Source organism: Garra rufa, chromosome 8 (genome assembly GCF_049309525.1).
Source record: "Garra rufa chromosome 8, GarRuf1.0, whole genome shotgun sequence".
Classification (NCBI taxonomy): domain Eukaryota; kingdom Metazoa; phylum Chordata; class Actinopteri; order Cypriniformes; family Cyprinidae; genus Garra; species Garra rufa.
In genome coordinates this window covers 51,332,333-51,354,879 of record NC_133368.1, presented here as the reverse complement: position 1 = coordinate 51,354,879, position 22,547 = coordinate 51,332,333, and the positions used below count along the sequence as shown (strand labels likewise).

At 33.0% G+C, this 22,547-nt stretch overlaps 1 protein-coding gene across 1 annotated transcript in view; it reads left to right on the top strand.

Annotated features, from left to right (window-relative positions):
• The first annotated feature begins 1,108 nt into the window (after positions 1-1,108).
• Positions 1,109-22,547, top strand: part of LOC141340255 (coiled-coil domain-containing protein 138-like) — a 25,653-nt gene continuing 4,214 nt past the window's right edge. Inside the window, exons 1-11 of the mRNA XM_073845177.1 lie at positions 1,109-1,225; positions 2,847-3,022; positions 4,772-4,845; positions 4,928-5,082; positions 7,692-7,850; positions 9,933-10,052; positions 11,027-11,104; positions 13,689-13,802; positions 13,958-14,089; positions 18,203-18,343; positions 20,211-20,352. Coding sequence (XP_073701278.1) covers positions 1,148-1,225; positions 2,847-3,022; positions 4,772-4,845; positions 4,928-5,082; positions 7,692-7,850; positions 9,933-10,052; positions 11,027-11,104; positions 13,689-13,802; positions 13,958-14,089; positions 18,203-18,343; positions 20,211-20,352 — 1,369 coding nt within the window. The 5' untranslated portion in view covers positions 1,109-1,147. The remainder of the gene's footprint in view (positions 1,226-2,846; positions 3,023-4,771; positions 4,846-4,927; positions 5,083-7,691; positions 7,851-9,932; positions 10,053-11,026; positions 11,105-13,688; positions 13,803-13,957; positions 14,090-18,202; positions 18,344-20,210; positions 20,353-22,547) is intronic.

The window sequence follows — 22,547 nt, the reverse complement described above, 5'->3', positions numbered from 1 at the left end:
TGTAGCTATGGAAGCGTTATGATGAGAACTTTGACATAATCAAGCCATAAAAACTACTTTTTTTTTTTTATCAATAATATTATTTTTCTCTGTTTGAAAAAAACTTACAAGTAATTTGCACAGTGACAAAGATTTATTTTTTCTCCTATTTACGTCTTTAAATAAATATTTTTGTAAACGCATTTACTTTTCTGTTCTTTTGTGCATTGTGTGTATGTAATGAAATGATATTTTTTTTAAAGACCAGTATATTCAATACCAATAATGATACTTTTAAAGGCCAATATCTTTAATACCAATAATGATACTTATGTGTGTGGGTCAAAAATTAAAAAAGGGTTTAAGCATAAAAACAATAAGTGTAATACTTCTTTAAATTGTGGTCGTTTTCTCCAAATGGTTTATTTAATTGCATTTTAGTTTTTGTTTTCGGAGCAAAAAATAAATATCATACATGTATCTCTAATTTACAGAAGACACCCACTAAAATGTAATTTGGGGTATCAATCTTGTCAGGCATATTTACAACAAAAATCAATTTATGACATATTAAAAGATGAATTACTTTCACCCCAAATCCTAATTAGTTATAATTCTACATTTTTAAAATGTGCAACTATCCTAGATTTTTTCCCATTTGCCAGTAAGATTTTTTACTCATTTAAAAACATAATAAAAAGTTAACATGCTCAGTTATTCTTTTATATATTTCAAAATGTACAAATCAGAATAAACATGTTTGAATTTTTACATAAATATTGTGTTACACTGAATGACAATGTAACATTATTTCAACCAAATTGTAACACTGTATTCTCTAAAAACGTATTTGAAACCTTAAAAGTACACTTTACCTACGTCTAATGTGTTTTCTATGGACATAAAATCACTTTTGTAAATTTCTTTCGCCTTTGACTTAAAGGTATATCTGATGTAAAACAAATACTCATGTCTATATTTAACTAAAATATAGTGGTGATGTTCGTATTTTCAATAAACTATTTTAAAGTCTATTGTGCAATTATACAGCGCCTAGCCTACAGAAACTCGCGGTGACTTTTATTTTGACGCGCGAGTGTAGAGCGTTCACTTCCGGTGACTGAGGCCAGTGTTTACTAGAGACGAGCGGCGGCTGTTTTGAAAGAACATGAATAACGAATCTGACTCTGATCTCGACGAAAGAATCGAAATATTGAAGCAGAAATACTTACAGAAGAGGAACCAGGTGAGTTTATTCGTTCAGTGTTTGTTCGCGTTGTTTAATTGTTGTTTATTTATCAGAACTGACTGACTGACAGTCAATAAACTAAATTAGCGTTTCATTCTGATGAAGGGAATTATAATTGTGTTCTTATAGATCTAGTTTTGATTGTGTGTTATGGAGGAATATATATAATTTTTGTCTGATTTTGTTGTCATGTTAGAGTTAAAGGCTTCTCCAGATCACTCTGTAAATCAGAAAATACTGTCAAAACAGAAAAAAACACACATTTTCACAGTTTTTAGTGTCAAAGTTGTATAAATCAGATTGAATGAAATATGAACAAACCTTCAGAGTATAAAAAGGAATAAAACTGTAAAGCTTGGTGTTTGTACACTACTAGTCAAAAGTTTTTGAACAGTACGATTTTAATGGGTTTTTTGTTCACTAAGCCTGTATTTATTTGATCCAAAATACAGCAAAACATTAATATTGTGAAATATTTTTACTATTTAAAACATTTTGATGTTTAGATTTTTTTTGCACCCTCAGATTGCAGATTTCCGAACAAGCCATACATTAATGGAAAAAGCGTATTTATTCTGATGATGTAAATTAAAAAAAATACCCTTATGGCTGTTTTTTGGGTCCAGGGTCACTTAAAAATGTGTCTAGTTGAAACTTTTTAAAAAATCATCACATTACAGTTGTTTCTGTCTTTATTTTCAGCCTAAATATGTTATTTGAACTTTTATTTTTAATATTCTAATCACGTTCAAATGTCCAGTTGATTAGAACGTTATTTAAAGGTTACAAAAACGTTTCTTAGAAAGTTCATCAAGCGCAAATAACATCACAAGGACATTCTAAGAATGTTGTATCAGTTATAAGACCTTTCTATAAACATTACCTTAAGAATATTTAGTCCTCATATTTATATAAAACTATATATACAGGTCTGTAACTTATAAAAAACGTTGTGAGAACGTTCACTGTTAGCTGGGGCAATGAAGCACATTTCATGCACAATGGTAATTCAACGTCCTTTATAAAACAAAAAAGTTTTTAAAATAATCATAGATTTAGAGAAATAAGAGATTTGGAGAAATAAAATTAATGATAATAATGATAGAAATGAATACTTTTATTTCACAAGGGTGCTTTAAATTGTTGATAAAGACATTTATAACGTCGAAAAAAGATTCTTTTTCAGATAAATGCTGTTCCTCTAAACTTTCTGTTCATCAAAAAAAACCTGAAATGTTTTTTTTGAGCAGCAAATCTGAATATATTAATGGTGCTAAAAATTCAGCTTTGATCTCAGAAATAAATTACATTTTAAAATAAATTCAAATAGAAAGCAGTTATTTTAAACGGTAAAAATATTTCAAAATTTTACTGTTTTTGTTGTGCTGTGGATCAAATAAATGAGCAGAAGAAACTTATTTAAGAAACATTAAAATCATACTGTTCCAAAATTTGACTGGTAGCTCAGACTTACATTTTAATCTGTGAAACCAGAAGAAAGTGTAATAAGATAAACGCATAAATGACAAGTTATGGAAGCAAAATAGACCTTAAAATTAACCAGTGGATTCAAAAACAATGGCTTTGTCTGTAAAGTATCATAACTGTCATATTTCAGCAGGTTCCTGATGATGGTGGAGGAGCAGGTGAGTATAATAACAGACGTTCACACAGATCTGAGCTGAAGAATCCCTCATCAGTGACGTGTTTGATGTGTGACGCTGCAGGACACACCAGAGACTCTCATGCGGCCCTCAGAGACATCTATAGGACACTTTCAGACCGGCCACGAAGGTCAGGAGATATCGTCTGATAGATTTAGTTTGACTTCAGAAACTACTGCTGATCTACTACTATAGCTGTTTGCTCTTCTTCTTCTTAGACTAATTTACTGAACACTACTCCTCCTAGAGTTTTCACCAAACTCAGGCCAGCTCTTCAGACTGATCGCACTATTAGTTTTCATTAAATTGAAGATTAAAACTGGGATAAATCCCATTGACTTACATTGATGGAATGTTCAACTGATCAACACTATTCACACTCACACTGACAAAATTCAAATGTAAACTGCCACAATCCCTTGAGACTCAATCAAACTTCCATTCTATCTAATATTTCTAATCTATTGAACTATCTAGCCTAGCCTAGCAACTACAATCATGCTAGTAACTTCATAATCATGCTAGTAACTTGCTAATCATGCTAGCAACATTTTAATCATGCTAGTAGCTTGCTAATCATGCTAGTAACTTGTCAGTCATGCTAATAACTTGCTAATCATGCTAGAAATATTCTAGTAACTTGCTAATCATGTTAGAAACATACTAGAAATGTGCTAATCATGCTAGAAAAGTGCGAGCGACTTGCTAGTCAGGTAAGAAACATATTAGAAACATGCTAGCAACTTGCTAATCATGTTAGAAACATGTTAGTAACCTGTCAGTCATTTTAATGTCATGTTAATAACTTGCTAATCATGCTAAAATATGCTAGTAACGTGTCAGTCATGCTAAAGACAAATGTCATGTTAGTAAAATGTTAATCATGCTAGCAACATGCTAATAGCTTGCTAATCATGCTAGAAACATGCTAGTAACTTGTTAATCATGCTAGTAACTTGTTAATCATGCTAGAAACATGCTAGTAACTTGTTAATCATGCTACAAACATGCTAGTGACTTGTCAGTCATGCTAATGTCATTCTAGTAACTTGCTAATCATGTTAGAAACATGCTAGTAACGTGTCAGTCATGCTAAAGACAAATGTCATGTTAGTAAAATGTTAATCATGCTACCAACATGCTAATAGCTTGCTAATCATGCTAGAAACATGCTAGTAACTTGTTAATCATGCTAGAAACATGCTAGTGACTTGTTAATCATGCTAGAAACATGCTAGTAACTTGTTAATCATGCTAGAAACATGCTAGTGACTTGTTAATCATGTTAGAAACATGCTAGTGACTTGTCAGCCATGCTAATGACATAAATAACATGCTAATCATGCTAGTAACATGTTAATCATAAAAGAAACATGTTAGAAACGTGCTAGCAACATGCTAATGAGATGCTAGGAACTTGTTAAACATGCTTTAACTTGCATGCTAATAATGCAAGTAACATGGCAATTATGCTAGAAACATGCTAGAAGGATGCTAATAACTTGTTAATCATGTTAGAAACATGCTAGCAACTTGCTAATCATGCTAGTAACTTGTCAGTCATGCTAAAGACAAATGTCATGTTAGTAAAATGTTAATCATGCTAGCAACATGCTAATAGCTTGCTAATCATGCTAGAAACATATTAAACATGCTATAAAAATGTTAGAATCATGCTAACCACATTCTAATCATGCTAGCAACATGCTAATCATCTAATCTGTCTATATAAAGTTCAAAACGTTAAGCTTTTACAGCTGCTTTAAAGTTTCAAGCTAGGCTTTCTCAAACTCTCTCTGTCTTAACAAACGTTTCTGCTCTAGTTAATATTACAGTGTTATTATTGCAGTGAGTTCACAGCGGTCTTTTGTTCCAGTAGACCTGACAGCGCTGAAGATGATCCGAGTGATGAAGATGATCCTGAAGAAACAAACGTGTTTTGCACAGAGACAGGTCACACAACGAATCAGACTCAGATCAGATGGAGCTCAGAGAGTGGTCTCACACTGATTCATGTTTGTTTATGCCTCTTCAGATGTGACTTTACCATCCAATCTGACCCGATCGCCCGGTTCCTCTGTGTTGAACGACGGAGGGAAGGACTGTGCGGATGAAAGCCGGAGTGTGAGCGGCAGCGGCGCAGCAGTGCATGTTTATCAGGAGATGCTGCACATTTATGAGAAACTGCAGGTGAGACGTTCAGCTCTGCACAATTTGTTAGAAAACATCAATTAACAATAGATTACAGCAGTATAAACTGACCTTGCATGTGTGATAAATAACTTTGCATTGATTTTTATCTATTGAAAATGTAAAAATGTTAGCAAAAAATTTAGTTCTGGAGGAATTTTTTAGAAAACGTCAATTTACAATAATTTACAACAGTAGAAATGGACATTGCATGTGCGATAAATGACTTTACACTTATTTTTATTCACTGAAAATGTAAAAATGTTAGCAAAAAATTTAGATTTTGGAGAAATTTGATAGAAAACATACATATACAGTAGTTTACAACAGTGTAAATTGACATTGCATGTGTGATAAATGTTTTTTCAATTATTTTTATTCGTTTAAAATGTAAAAATGTTAGCAAAAAAAAATAGTTTGGGAACAATTTGTTAAAAAACATCAAATGTACAATAGTTTACAACAGTAAAAATTGACATTGCATATGTGATAAATAACTTTACACTGATTTTATTCACTGAAAATGTAAAAGTGTTAGCAAAAAATTTAGTTTTGGAGGAATTTGTTAAAAAAAACATACATTTACAGTAGTTTACAACAGTAGAAATTGACATTGCATGTGTGATAAATAACTTTACAATTATTTTTGTTTAAAATGTAAAAAAGGTTAGCAAAAAATTTAGTTTTGGAGGAATTTGTTAAAAAACATACATTTACAGTAGTTTACAACAGTGTAAATTGACATTGCATGTGTGATAAATAACTTTACATTGATTTTTATTTGTTGAAAATGTAAAAATAATTAGCAAAAAAATATAGTTTGGGAAGAATTTGTTAGAAAACATCAATTAACAATAGATTACAGCAGTATAAACTGACTTTGCATGTGCGATAAATGACTTAACACTTATTTTTATTCACTGAAAATGTAAAAATGTTAGCAAAAAATTTAGTTCTGGAGGAATTTTTTAGAAAACGTCAATTTACAATAATTTACAACAGTAGAAATGGACATTGCATGTGTGATAAATGACTTTACACTTATTTTTATTCACTGAAAATGTAAAAATGTTAGCAAAAAATTTAGATTTTGGAGAAATTTGATAGAAAACATACATATACAGTAGTTTACAACAGTGTAAATTGACATTGCATGTGTGATAAATGTTTTTTCAATTATTTTTATTCGTTTAAAATGTAAAAATGTTAGCAAAAAAAAATAGTTTGGGAACAATTTGTTAAAAAACATGAAATGTACAATAGTTTACAACAGTAGAAATTGACATTGCATGTGTGATAAATAACTTTACACTGATTTTTATTTGTTGAAAATGTAAAAATAATTAGCAAAAAAATATAGTTTGGGAAGATTTTGTTAGAAAACGTCAATTTACAATAGTTTACAACAGTAGAAATTGACATTGCATGTGTGATAAATAAATTTACACTGCTTTTTATTTGTTGAAAATTTAAAAATGTTAGCAAAAAATTAACTGTGAAAACGTAGTTTGGGAAGAATTTGAAGAAGTTGAAACAGGTATATAATTTTTGGGTAAAGTATTCTTTTAATGGTAATAAAACAACAAAACACAAAGAGAAACTTTTGAAAGGCAGTGTGCACAGGAAAAAAAAAAAAAACCAGCCCAAAATCTTAAAATTGATCAGTGCATGAAAAAGCAATGGATTTTTATTACATTTACATAAAAAAAAAAAAAAAAATATATATATATATATATATATATATATATATATATATACATATACTAATTCAAAAGATAAATAAAAATGAAAAGTGTATTACAGTGATCCTAAAATAACACTGACATTAAACTACTGACAGTCAGTTAAAAGATTTTATCTGCAAGAGGGTTTTTATTATGTATTTGTTTCCAGTGTCCAGTAACCGATTCACTGAAACAGCGAAACCATAAAGACTTTAAATTAGAGTATTAAAAAAAAATATAATAATAGCTAGTATTATTTATGGAATTCATTTTATGCAAAGTTGCTTTGTAATCAGAAAACCTATAAAATCAGTTTTCTTCTTTGTTTTGTGATTTGTCTCAGTGTCATGCTGAAAATGGTTAAAAATGTGACCCTGGAGCACAAAACCAGTCTTAAGTCGCTGGGGTATATTTGCAGCAATAGCCAAAAATACATTGCATGGGTCAAAATTATTGATTTTTCTTTTATGCCAAAAATCATTAGGAAATTAAGTAAAGATCATGTTCCATGAAGATTTTTTTGTAAAATTCCTACTGTAAATATATCAAAATGTAATTTTTGATTAGTAATATGCATTGTTAAGAACTTAATTTGGACAACTTTAAAGGTGATTTTCTCAGTCTTTTGATTTTTTCGCATCCTCAGATTCCTGATTTTCAAATAGATGTATCTCGGCCAAATATTGTCCTATCCTAACAAACCATACATCAATAAAAAGCTTATTTATTGAGCTTTCATATGATGTATACATCTCAGTTTTGAAAAATTTAACCTTATGACTGGTTTTGTGGTCCAGGGTCACAAATATTATTGAAGTTCTCAGATCAGTGTTATTTGGATATGTACTTGTCATTGTGTGCATGTTCATGTGATGTGTGTGTCAGGCGGAGCGTCTCAGTCAGCAGGCGTGGGCAGCGGAGCTGTGTGAGCGAGAGCGTGATCTGCAGCACAGAGAGAATGCCGTCCTGCAGCAGCAGCGCAGCGTTCACAGACTCAGAGGAGCTCAGCAGGAAGTGATGACACACGTCCAGAGCCTACAGCAGGTCTGCATCCCCTCTCAGACCACCCTCATTCATCTGACACAAGCTCTATGGTGTGCTGTACATAAACTGCTTCTACTCTGGGGATAACCTTAAAAAGGTTTTGAATAATGTTAACCCTTGTGTGTCAAAAAAAAAAAAAAAGAAAGTTACACATAGGTGTAGAATAGACAAAAACTGTCATAAAATATGATTTATTAATATTTTTTTTCCGCTTTCACTGATGTCGATTTTTTTTTTAACCAGCATCTGTTCTATCCATAGATCCCAAACATTCATTAATATTCAGAATTGTAACCCTTTAAATGCTGGTTTGCTTGCATAATGCCACAGGTGTTTTTTAATGAAAAATATTAAAATAGTTATATGTATAGTAATTTCTATATACTTAATGCTGAGCAGAATTTTTTTTCTTAGCCTATTAGATTCTTGGGTGTGTCAGTAAAGAACAACAACATTATTTTTGAGGCATTTATATTTTTATGTAGTGTTATATTTTTTAAAAAATGTGAAAAAATGGCAAAAATGTAAAATGTAAAGCCTTGCCGATAGAAGAATGCCTGTTAGCAAACATTGCATCGTTTCATAGTCAAGTGGCCCTGGGTTAAAAAAATTGCAGTTTTAATGGGTTTCAATGTGGACTTTTTTGTCCTTAAGGTCCTGAGTGTGAGTATTTTTTTGTACGGAGGGTAAAATTGATTTTTTGGAAGTAAATGAGGGTGGAATATTAAAATCTCAATAAAAATAAACACCTGAGCCAAACTTTATGCAGTTGGCAATAACACGGACAAAAATGTCCATAAGGTTGCATAAGGAGACACTGCAGGTGCATGTTTGTTCATGCACCTGTCAAGTTTGAGCTTTTTGGTGTTTTTTCAGACTAGTGGAAAGAAAACACCCACAAGACACTGTTAAGTCTTTCTTTTACAGCACTTTATCTATTTGTGTCAATAGATTTCAATTACAATGCAGATTTTTAAAAACCAAGAGTTTTTTCTGCTACACTGAGCCATAAATCTCCACTTCAGCAGCACTTACACACACCACACTTTACATTTGTGTTCCTGTCCTTATCCTGAAGATTATTACAGAGGGATTTGTTTATATATACACGTTGCATGATTTTATACAACATTTTATTTCCAACTAAAAACTAAAACTATACTAAAACTATAACAAAAACTAAAAAAATAAAATAAAAATTCTGTCTGTTTTAAGTATTTTCTGAATTATGGAGTGAAAATTCCTACTCTAAATAAATTTGACTCTAATATGTCAAAAAAATTAAATTAGTCTTTTGAAACGGTTTAGATTTTTGTACTAGAAATGTATGCAAATTAGCGCATATTTCAATAAATAATGGCTCATTTGCATATTTAAACCTAACATTTGAGAAAACTTGTAATACAAAAGATGTTTGCAATTATCAATGTAATCAATCAACTGGATAAGTAAGGTGATAACCATTAGTTAATTTTTTTTTACCCTATTCACCTGCAGTGTCTCGCCTTCATATAAATTATAATTTTAGAGTTTTATTGAAAAATGAGTCTCAATGATCTATTTAAAATTTTAGTAACTAAAATATGTGACCCTGGACCACAAAACCAGTCATAAGAGTAAACATTTTGAAATTGAGATTTATATGAAAGCTGGATAAATATGCATTCCATTGACGTATGGTTTGTTAGGATCGGACAATATTTGACTGAGATACAACTATTGGAAAATCTGCAATCTGAGGGTGCAAAAAAATCTATATATTGAGAAAATCGCCTTTAAAGTTGTCCAAATGAAGTTCTTAGCAATGCATATTACTAATCAAAAAGTTTTGATATGTTTACGGTAGGAAATTTACAAAATATCTTCATGGAACATGATCTTTACTTAATATCCTAATGATTTTTGGCATAAAAGAAAAATTTATATTTTTGATCCATATAATGTATTTTTGGCTATTGCTACAAATATACCCGTGGTTTTGTGCTCTAGGGTCACATATGGTGATGGTTTAATGGTTTAATGACAACTACATTATATTATAGAACAAATAAATGGAATGAATCAAATATGTTTTTCCTGCAGCAATATCAGCAAGAGAAAAGCGAGCTGGAAGCAGCTCTAAAGCAGAAAACCAAAGAGAATAAGAGAATGAGGTCCAGTTTTGACTCCATGAAGGAATTAAATGATTCTATGAAGAAACAGGTGAGATACAGCATGTCATCATCTCATGTGTTCAAAAAAATACTACCAGTCAGATTTTAAGATTTTTAATGTTGTTTAAAGAACTCTCTCTCTTCTCATTACTCCAGTCTTCAGTGTCACATGATCCTTCAGAAATCATTCTAATATACTGATTTGATGCTCAGGAAACATTTATTATTATTATTATTGTTATCAATATATAAAACAGTTGAGTCATTTTTTTCAGGATTCTTTGATGAATAGAAGGATCCAAAGATCAGCGTTTATCTGCAATAAAAAGCTTTTGTAATATATACACACGTGTGTATCATTCAAAAGCTTGGTATTTAATTATGTTTTATCTTTTATTTAACAAGGATGCTTTAAATTAATCAAAGGTGATGATAAAGACAGTTATGTTAATGTAAAATATCAAAATAATATTATTTATTTGAGCAGCAAATCAGCATATTAGATGCTGAAAATTCAGCTTTGAAATCACAAAATAAATTACATTTTAAAATATATTCAAATAGAAAACAGTTGTTTTAAATAGTAGAAATGTTTCAAAATTGTGCTGTTTTTGCTGTACTTTGTACAGAGAAATGCAGGCTGGGAAGACTTCTTCACAAAAAAAACCTTAAATATCTTACTAAAGCTTAAACTATGTATAATTATTTTTACTCCAGAAATTCCATGAGATAATATATTCTGTATGAAATAATCCTGTGGTCACATCTGTGTATATGAAAGGTGTTTCATGTCGTTTGATTATTTCTGTTCATTTAGATTTTGCTGAGCCATAAACACTTAAACTGTTTGACAAACATCCCTTAATAAGGAGCTGTTTCTCATTTGGTAGTGTTTTCTTTCAGGTCCTGTGGAGTAAATCTAGTCTCGTGTCTGTCGTCACTGTACATACTGTATATATCTGTCAGAGGTGTTGATGTTACAGTGAGCTTCACATGTGTTTGATTCTGTCTGTGATGATGCAGCTTAATGAGGTCAGCGAGCAGAACAGGAAGTTGGAATGTCAGTCACGGAAAGTTCAAGCTCGACTGGAGAACCTTCAGGTAAAAACCACTGGAGTCATGAATTTTATTTTTTATTTTTTTTTATGTTTTTCATTTTAATGATTTAGATTTAGAAGGCTCTTCTGCTCACCAGGTCTGTATTTATTTGATCAATAATACAGTAAAAATTGTGAAATAATATTACAGTTTAAAATAAGTTCTTTCTATGTTAATATCTGTTAAAATGTAATTTATTCCTGTGATGCGCAGCTGAATTTTTAGCATCATTACTCCAGTCTTCAGTGTCACATGATCCTTCAGAAATCATTCTAATATACTGATTTGATGCTCAATAAAAATTATAAATGTCTTTACTGACACTTTTGATCAATTTAATGCATCCTTGATGAATAAAATAATAATAATAATAATTATTATTATTATTATTATTATTTTAATATTACCCCACATTTCTGAATGGTAATGTATCAGAGTTTACACAAAAATATTGTGCAGCACAACTGTTTTCAGCCTTAATAATAATCAGAAATGATGTTCCGAAATATGCCTATTTCAAATAAATGATGTTCATTTTAACTTTCTATTCATCTACCATTCAATATTTCTAATCTATTTGACAATCTAGCCAAGCCTAGCAACTACAATCATGCTAGTAGCTTGCTAATCATGCTAGAAACATGCTAGCAACTTGCTAATCATGCTAGAAACATACTAAACATGCTAGAAAAATGCTATAATCATGCTTACTACATTCTAATCATGCTAGCAACATGCTAATCATCTAATCTATCTATATAAAGATAAAAACATTAAACTTTTACAGCTGCTTTAAACTTTCAAGCTAGGCTTTCTCAAGCCAACCTAAAGTTAGTCTTAATGAACTTTTGTTATCTAGGTTGTCTTTTGATATGTCATAAGTTGATTTTTGTTGTAAATATGCCTGACAAGATTGTTACACTGAATGATTTTAGTGGGTGTTTTTCTGTGAATTAGGGAAACATTTATGATATTTATTTCTTGCTCAAAAAAAAAAAAAAATGCAATTAAACTGAAAACTTTTTACTTTTTTTGGAAAAAACAATTTAAATTAAAGCCGCAAGCAGCGATGAAAGGGCCCTCGCACTCGGGCTCACCGCCAACTGGTGGCTTTAGCTAAACAGTTAACGGTGGGCAGTGTGCTTTTAATACAGTAAATATAGGAGAAATATGTCAAAGTCATTTATATGTGCCAAACTCCCTGCTGCCAGCTGGTGGCGCTATGCCTATAACTGATTACTGGCATGTAGATGTGTTCAGGCCAGCACTTTTATCAAACATGAGGTTTGGTGCAGATTGAAGATCGTATATTTAAGTTAGTGCAAAGATGTATCCCATTGCCAACAGGTGGCGCTATGATAATATCTGAATGTTGGCCTTTAGGTGTCTTCAGGCCAGAACTCTTACCAAACCTGTGAAGTTTGTTGCAGACCGGACATTGCATGTTTAAGTTAGTGTCAAACAAGTCATTTCCTGTTGCCAACAGGTGGCGCTATGATTATGAGAGAATATTGGCATTCAGATGTGTTCAGGCCAGGACTCTTATTGAACATTTGAAGTTTGAGGCAGATCGGACATTTTATGGCTGAGTTAGAACAACTTCTATGTCCATGGCGAAACATCAAATTTTGTCAGGCCGCCACGGACACGCCCTTTACCGAAAACTCAAGATCTTCGCAATTTAACATCTCTAAGACCTTTAGATTAGACTGACCAAATATAATGTTGATATCATTAAATCTCTAGGAGGAGTTTGTTACAGTGTAAAGCATGTCACTTCCTGTTGCCAGCAGGTGGCGCTATGACTATAACTGAATATGGACATATAGATGTCTTCAGGTCAGGAGTGTTATCACACATGTGAAGTTAGGGGCAGATCGGACATTGTATGCCTGAGTTATAGCAACTTCCTGTTTCATGGCGAAGCATCGAAATCTGCCAGGCCGCCACGGACACGCCCTCCGACGAAAACTCTAGATCTTCGCAATTTAACGTCACAAAGGGCTTTAGATTAGACTCACCAAATTTGGCGTTGATCAGAATAAATCTCTAGGAGTTCGTTCAAGTACGACACCTGAAAATGGCAAAAATTGCACAATTTGCTGAGAAAATTATTAATAACCGACTTCCTGTTGGGTTTCGGATTTGGCTCCAAGAGACTTTTTTGTAGGTATTGGCGTGTTACATCTGTGTATCGATTTTCGTGCATGTATGTGAAGCGTAGCTCAAAGCGCACACCGCTGAACGTGTAACGGTGGCGCTATCGAGCCATTTTGCCACACCCACTTCTGAAACCCATAGGAGAAGTGCATTTTTGCTAGTTCTGATGTGTGTGCACAGTTTCATGATTTTTCAAGCATATTTAGGCCCTCAAAAATGCAATTCATTTTGAAGAATAATAAATGGAGCAATTCCTATAGGGTCAGTAATCAGTATTACACTCATTGCTTTTATGCTTAAACTTTTTGTTGTCTTTGACTCGTATATATAACTCTCTCTTTTGTTTTTGTTTGTTGAATCTTTTAGCTCTTGTATCACTGAAGCACACAGTCTTAAATAAATCTGACGCGTGTTTGTTTTTGCACAGAGAAAGTACGAATCCTTCTCGACACACAGGAGCCGCGAAACGTCTGTTCCTAAAGCGTCCGAACCCAAACCCTGCAAACCAGAGAAACCTCAGTCAAAACAAGCAGCAGGCAAAGTAAGAGCACAAACTCAGAGCGGCTGCGGCGTCTGTTCAGTGTTGATGGAGCTTGTGATTGGAGCGTTCAATCAGAGGAGCTCTGTTCATCATAAAGCATGCTGGGAACTGTAATAAGGGACTAATAGAGCTGCTGTGTGTGTGTTTGTCATCAGGTCTCACACGGGCCGTCGCTGAAGCTGCTGGCTCTGCTGCTGGATTGGCTGGTGGACGGTCAGCTGATGGAGGTCAGAGACGGGATCGACCTCGGCGCCCCGCAGACTTCATCTCAAGAGAGATGTGCAAGGGTTTGTCAGATGTATTTCTTATAGACCGTTGAAAGTTCATAAAAACTAGGGATGCACCGAATGTGTAGCGACCCAAATTATTAATAGTAATTAATAAAAAATGATAGCGCACAATGAGGTGATGTGATCAAATATGCAGCAAACATGTGTTCAGTGTGGAACTATTTGATCATGAAACGTCATTCATTAGTATAATTTATTCAGCCTTTTCGCTTATTCGGCAACCGAATTTATTTTTCGAAATGTATTATTTCGGTTGCTGAATATTCGGTGCATCCCTACCTTAAACCATTAGTAAATAACCTACAGAACGTTATGTTGTCAAATAAAAATCAAATCAAATGGGATACACACACCAATCGTATTTATTCTGTAGGACTGAGCTCTTCTTGTGGGTTTACCACAAAATAAAAGTCCGCATTCGTAAATGTTAGTATCGTCATTTTACTGTTGTTCTGTCAAATAAAATAAAAGTAACAATCATTACAAAAACATTTATTCTAACATTGTCCTTTGCTCAGCAAGGCTGCGTTTATTTGTACATTAAAAATAAATGCCTGATTCAAGAAGGGGGTCTTAGAAATGGCCAAAGAATATTATTTTACTAGCTTTGTTGGTAGGCTAGAATGTTAAAAATGTTCAGTGTTAAGTAAGTACTTGTAAATAGTTGTTTTGTTGCTTTTTTTTCCTTTGAAAAGCAAGACAAAGCTGTAAAAAGCAAATATTGGCCTTTTCATTTATGCAAAATTTTATGGTGGAAAAAATAGGCAAAATACATAAAAACATAAAAAGACAAAAAACATGAAATCATTTCGGTGCATCCCTAAAGAAAACACATCCAGATCACAGATTTGATCCAGATTCAGTCAGTTTTGGATGATAAAACTCTGATGAAAGTCTCTTTGACATGGTGACATTATTTTCAAGCTAATTAAACACATTTCCTCTGTTCTCATGACTGTGAGGTGGAAACGCCTCATTCTGATTGCTGTAAGAAGTCCAGATGTTTTACTTTGTTTTGTGTTGTGTCTAATGAGAGTCAGTGCTGATTCATTAGATTAACGGCGGCAGTCAGACACATTTCTGAATGATATAACGTACGGTGGGATTGATTTTACTCTTTGGGATTTGGGTGTTATTTTTTCCAGCCACACATACGTAGCAAAGAGCTGAATGAATGATTCTGAAAACAATTTTTTTTCCCCTTTAAATTAATTAATTCTGAGTTCATGAATTCATCAGCATGTTTTAAACCATTATAATTTTTTTTTTGACAGTTCTATGTTGTAGCTGCTGGATTTGGTTTGAGCTGCACTATTTAAAAAAAGTGAAATAAATAAATACAAATAATTAATGAAAGTAAAGAAGTATATATACAAACGTGTTCAAGTTTGGGATCAGTAAGATTTTTAATGTTTTTTGAATAATCGTATATGGTCATCAAGGCTCCATTTACTTGACCAAAAATACAGAAAAAATTAATATTGTGAAATATTATTAGTTTAAAATAATGTTCTTTATTAATATATTTCAAAATATAATTTATTCCTATGATGCAAAGCTGAATTTTTATCAGCCATTACTTTTTAGTGTCACAGGATTCTTATATTCTTAAAAATTATTTAAATATGCTGATTTATTACTTTTATTATCAATGTTGGAAACACTTGTGCTGCTTAATATTTTTTTTTGGAACCCGTGATACTGTTTTCAGGATTCTTGATGAATAAAAGGATAAAAAGACAAGCATTTATTCAAAATATAAATCCAACGACTAACAGTATAAGTCTTTGCGATCACTTTTGATCAATTTAACACATTATTGGTGAATAAAAGTATTAATTTCTTTCAGAAAATTAAAGAATAAAAATTTATTGGCCCCAAACGTTTAGATGGAATTTCATATTGTTACAAAAGATTAATTTTTTTTTAAATAAATGCTGTTATTTCCAGCTTTTTATTTGTTAAAGAATCCTGGAAAGAAATTAGAAATTCCAACAAAATATTACGCAGCATAATGGTTTCCAACATTGATAATAAATCAGTATATTAGAATGATTTCTGAAGGATCATGTGACACTGAAGACTGCAGTAATGCTGCTGAAAATTCAGCGTTGAATCACAGGAATCAATTATATTTAAAATTATATTCACATAGATGTTATTTTTAACTGAAATAACATTTCACAATATTACAGTTCTGTATTTTTGATCAAAGAAACGTCTTTAAAACCCATTAAAAATCTTACTGATCCCAATTTTTTTGAGCAGCGGTGTATTTGTAACTTTTACTTTTTATTAATTATTTTTATTTATATTTATTTCTTTAAAAAAGTTTAAATTATGTTTCACTTATTACAGTAATTATAATGATGGTATCAAAATGAATGTTTTTAACTCATCTGATTCAAACATTAAAAGAAAGTCAATAGACAGAAATAAATAAATATAACTGCCATCAGCACTTTACGGCATGTAAGCACATATGAAAAAGACATTATGTAGCAAGCCTTTTTTGGCAAATCCAGGTAATTTACCATAGAAATATTATGTTTTGTAACGTTTTCTGACTGTTATAGCGGCAGCTGTGGTCTGATCTCCTTAAAACTTTGCATGCTTGTTTAGAATCACCTGTCGCATGTGTTCACCAGGTTTGTGAAGTTTTGAGTTTTCCTTTAGGCTTTATAGGATTTTAGGTCAACTCAGACAGGGCCCTTTTCTAAACCACCCTGTTATAGCTTCCCAAACGGGAAAATTTCAAACATTTTTTTGATAATTAATGACCTAGAGAGTCTAGAGAATTGTACTGCGGTGTTTTTTCCAGATTGAGTGAAAAACCCAGGACTAGTTTACCAAAGTAGTTTTTTACATCTTCTCAATCATTTAACAAACAATTTGACTGACAGCAGTGCTTCTAGAGGCAAAGTTGTCCGGAATGAGGAGTTCTGTCATATGATACGAATATCGAATGTATACGTGAAAAACCGTGCAATACACCCTTGAAAAATGTGATATTGCCCCCTCCAGTGGCTGATTTCTTTAAAACTTCTCTCAAACCTTTAGGGCCATGAGTCAAACAGACCCACCAATTTTCGTTCCAATCGGCCTCCGTTAACCATGTCTAATAGGTGCTCAAACTTCATCGGCCAATGGCGACCATGTTTTGTTGAGACATGCAAACATCGTTATAGACACTTGTGGCACTTTGGACCAAGACGGTGCACAGCGGTTTTCATGTTGATAGGTAAAAATGGTTGCATAGGTAAAGCCCTTTTTATGCTCTTTCACTCTTATAGCGCCACCAAGTGGCCAAGCTTCATGATTTTTGTCCTGGGACCTCAGATTGTGCAATTACATAAGTGTTCTGAGTTTGGTGAAGACATTTCATTCCGTTCAGGAGTTGTAGGCATTTTACTAAAGTGGTGCTGCCTCTTTTTCATTTTGGCGAAAATACTTTTTTTTTTCTCTCGATAATTATTGATATTCATTGTCTTGAGAATCTTTCTGCACTGGTTTGGTTCTGATATAACGGTATATGAGTTATAATTGTGACCCTGGACCACAAAACCAGTCTTAAGTCGCTGGGGTATATTTGTAGCAACAATAGCCAAAAATAAATTGCATGGGTCAAAATTATTGATTTTTCTTTTATGCCAAAAATCATTAGGAAATTAAGTAAAGATCATGTTACATTTAGATTTTTTGTAAAATTCCTACTGTAAATATATCAAAATGTAATTTTTGATTAGTAATATGCATTGTTAAGAACTTAATTTGGACAACTTTAAAGGTGATTTTCTCAGTATTTTGATTTTTTTTGCATCCTCAGATTCCAGATTTTCAAATAGATGTATCTCAGCCAAATATTGTCCTATCCTAACAAACTATACATCAATAGAAAGCTTATTTATTGATCTTTCATATGATGTATACATCTCAGTTTTGAAAAATTTAACCTTATGACTGGTTTTGTGGTCCAGGGTCACAATTGTGCAGGTGTTGAATGGAGAGTAGATGGTGGATGGTGAAGCAGCTCACTATGTTTGGAAACAGAGGTGATAATGGTGTTGTGTGTTGAAGCGGCTGTGATTGTGATGATTGTGTTGTTGTCAGGTTCTGCCGATGCTGGTGGAGCAGCTTCATGGAGCGTCGTCGTCTGCTGCTGCGATGGAGTCTTCATCATCGTCTGTGCTAAAGCTGTCTCTGCTGCGCTGCATCTACTGCTGCCTGATTCATCTGGAGCGCAGCTCACAGGTACAAAAGTCAACATTTGACACAGCAACTGATCATTTTAGACTCTAATCAGAATTTATGATAACCTAATATGTACGTTCTCTGAAACCTTAGTTGTTGCCATTGTAAAATATTTATGTTTGTATGTTTTTATTATTGTGATTGATAACTGTGATAATAAATTATGCATTTTCTAATAACAATATGTGACCCTGAACCACAAAACCAGTCTTAAGTATCACGGGTATATCTGTAGCAATAGCCAAAAACACATTGTATGGGTCAAAATTATCCATTTTTCTTTCATGCCAAAAATCATTAGGATATTAAGATCATGTTCCGTGAAGATATTTTGTAAATTTTCTACCACAAACATATCCAAACTTAATTTTTGATTAGTAATATGCATTGCTAAAAACTTCATTTGGACAACTTTAAAGGCGACTTTCTCAATATTTCCACCCTCAGATTGCAGGTTTTCAAATAGTTGTATCTCAGACAAACATTGTCCTATTTGAGCAAACAATAAGCTTATTTACTCAGCTTTCAGATGAAAAATTTACACTTATGACTGGTTTAGTGGTCCAGGGTCACATATAAGTTTTTTTTCTTAGTTTGGTTTGGTCCTCACACTGCAAATGTTGTGACCAATTAAATATAACTATAAAAAAATCTTATTGCACAAAAATATTGCACTTTATTTATTTAGTTTTATTTGATATATTTATATATTATATTTTATAAACAAAATAATAAAGTGTAATAATACCATTATATTTTAAAGAAAAAATGGAGTACACAATAAAAATGCCATTATTTTGTAGTGAACTTGTGTAAAAATACATATGCTATTATGTGACCCTGGACCACAAAACCAGTTGTAAGGGTCAGTTTTTTAAAATTGACATTTATGCATCATCTGAAAGCTGAATAAATAAAGGATAGGATAATATTTGGCTGAGATACAACTGGTGCAAAAAAAAATCTAAATATTGAGAAAATTCGCCTTTAAAGTTGTGCAAATGAAGTTCTTAGCAATGCATATTACTAATCAGAAATTAAGTTTTGATATATTTACGGTAGGAAATTTACAAGATATCTTCATGGAACATTAATATCCTAATGATTTTTGCCATAAAAGAAAAGCTGATAATTTTGTTGGCTATTGCTACAAATGTACCTGTGCTGCTTGAGACGAGACAATTAAAAAAATAACTAATAGTTATCACCTTACTTACTCAGTTGATTGATTACATTAATAATTGCAAACTATTTTTGTATTACATGTTTTCTAAATATGCAAATGAGCCATTATTTAATGAAATATGCATTAATTTGCATACATTTCTAGTACAAAAAATGTAAACACAGGATGAAGTCAGTTTCAAAATTCATGTTTACATTTTTTTTTTTTTGACATATTAGAGTCAAATGTTTTTACAGAGGGAATTTTGGGTCACTCCATAATTCAGAAAACAATATATTTTTTACATTTTTGGGGGGAATAAAATGTTGTATAAAATCAAGCAAATGATATCTGAACAAATCCCTCTGTAATAATCTTCAGGATATAGACAGGAACACAAATGTAAAGTGTGGTGTGTGTAAGTGCTGCTGAAGTGGAGATTTATGTCTCAGTGTAGGAGAAAAAACTCTTGGCCTTTAAAAATCTGTATTGTAATTGAAATCTACTGACACAAATAGATAAAGTGCAATAAAAGAAAGACTTAACAGTGTATTTTGGGTGTTTTCGTTCCACTAGTCTGAAAAAACACTTTATGAAACAACAAAAAGACCAAAATCTCAAACGTGACAGGAGCATGAAAAAGTGTTTTTGCCTGCAGTGTCTCTCCTTAAGACTGGTTTTGACTCTTTCTTTCTCCTCCAGCATTCTGTCCTGACCTCTACACTGAGGAGGCTGGGTGAGGAGGTGTCTCGAGGGTCATCTCGTGCATCTCCTCTGTTCAAGAGCTCCTGTCTCCACACGCGCTTCCTGTGCAGCCTCATCATCATCAAGACCATTAGTCAAGGTCAGTCCAGATACTGGTGATGTTTTGTCCTGAAATCAGTCAAGAAATGCACATAAAAATGTGCATATAGTGAAAGACCTGCTGTCTTTTCCTATTTGTTTATGTGTAGCCCAGTGCTGTATTTCTTCCAAAGCATTATGGGATATCTGATATACATCATTCTTCTTCATGATTTCCCAGCATGAGCAGCAGGTGGCGGTGTTGTTGTTGTTATGATCAGCTCTATCTCGCTTCCTTCATTCGTCTTTCAATTGCTTTGCCTTTATATGATTAAAAGTCCACAAATGGTCAATTCCCCATTATGCATTGTTTATTTCTGATTCTGGCTCCCAAAAGTAATGCAAATGAATAAAATTAAGGTTCTGTAGTCAGTATACATTGTTCAAGCTCCACTCAGGACTAAAATATTTATCAGCATCAGTATAATCTTTGGAGTAATTCATCCAGAAATGAAAATGTGCTCACCTTTAGTTCATCCAAGATTAGGATGAGTTTGTTTGTATAAATGTCTCACCAATGGATCCTCTGGAGTGAATGGGTGCCGTCAGAATGAGAGTCCAAACAGCTGATTAAAAACATCACAATAATCCACAATAATGTGATTTTTATCAGCTGTTTGGACTCTCATTCTGACGGCACCCATTCGCTGCACACTGAAATGTACTCACCCTTAGATTATCCCAGATTTAGATGAGTTTGTTCTTCAGATTTGTATAAATGTGTCAATCCATCACTTTCTCACCAATGGATCCTCTGGAGTGAATGGGTGCCGTCAGAACAAGAGTCCAAACAGCTGATTAAAAACATCACAATAATCCACAATAATGTGATTTTATCAGCTGTTTGGACTCTCATTCTGACGGCACCCATTCGCTGCACACTGAAATGTACTCACCCTTAGATTATCCAAGATTTAGATGAGTTTGTTCATCAGATTTGTATAAATGTGTCAGTCCAACACTTTCTCACAATGGATCCTCTGGAGTGAATGGGTGCCGTCAGAACAAGAGTCCAAACAGCTGATTAAAAACATCACAATAATCCACAATAATGTGATTTTATCAGCTGTTTGGACTCTCATTCTGACGGCACCCATTCGCTGCACACTGAAATGTACTCACCCTTAGATTATCCAAGATTTAGATGAGTTTGTTCATCAGATTTGTATAAATGTGTCAGTCCAACACTTTCTCACCAATGGATCCTCTGGAGTGAATGGGTGCCGTCAGAACAAGAGTCCAAACAGCTGATTAAAAACATCACAATAATCCACAATAATGTGATTTTATCAGCTGTTTGGACTCTCATTCTGACGGCACCCATTCGCTGCACACTGAAATGTACTCACCCTTAGATTATCCCAGATTTAGATGAGTTTGTTCTTCAGATTTGTATAAATGTGTCAATCCATCACTTTCTCACCAATGGATCCTCTGGAGTGAATGGGTGCCGTCAGAACAAGAGTCCAAACAGCTGATTAAAAACATCACAATAATCCACAATAATGTGATTTTATCAGCTGTTTGGACTCTCATTCTGATGGCACCCATTCGCTGCACACTGAAATGTACTCACCCTTAGATTATCCCAGATTTAGATGAGTTTGTTCTTCAGATTTGTATAAATGTGTCAATCCATCACTTTCTCACCAATGGATCCTCTGGAGTGAATGGGTGCCGTCAGAATGAGAGCCCAAACAGCTGATTAAAAACATCACAATAATCCACAATAATGTGATTTTATCAGCTGTTTGGACTCTCATTCTGACGGCACCCATTCGCTGCACACTGAAATGTACTCACCCTTAGATTATCCAAGATTTAGATGAGTTTGTTCATCAGATTTGTATAAATGTGTCAATCCATCACTGTCTCACCAATGGATCCTCTGGAGTGAATGGGTGCCGTCAGAATGAGAGTCCAAACAGCTGATCAAAACAATACAATAATCCACAATAACCCACTCCAGTCCATCAGTTCACATCTGGAGAAGACAAAAGCTGAAACAAATCCATCACTAAGATGTTATCCGTCATTTTAAGATGTTTAACTCAAACACATTGAGTGCATAATCCATAATATAAAATTCTTCATAGAGACTGCGAATGGAATTTTAATGGTTTCCTAAAACCGTGTTCATTAATTAAAATAAATCTTAAATAAAATGAAATCTAAATATTACATGAAGTTAAACTT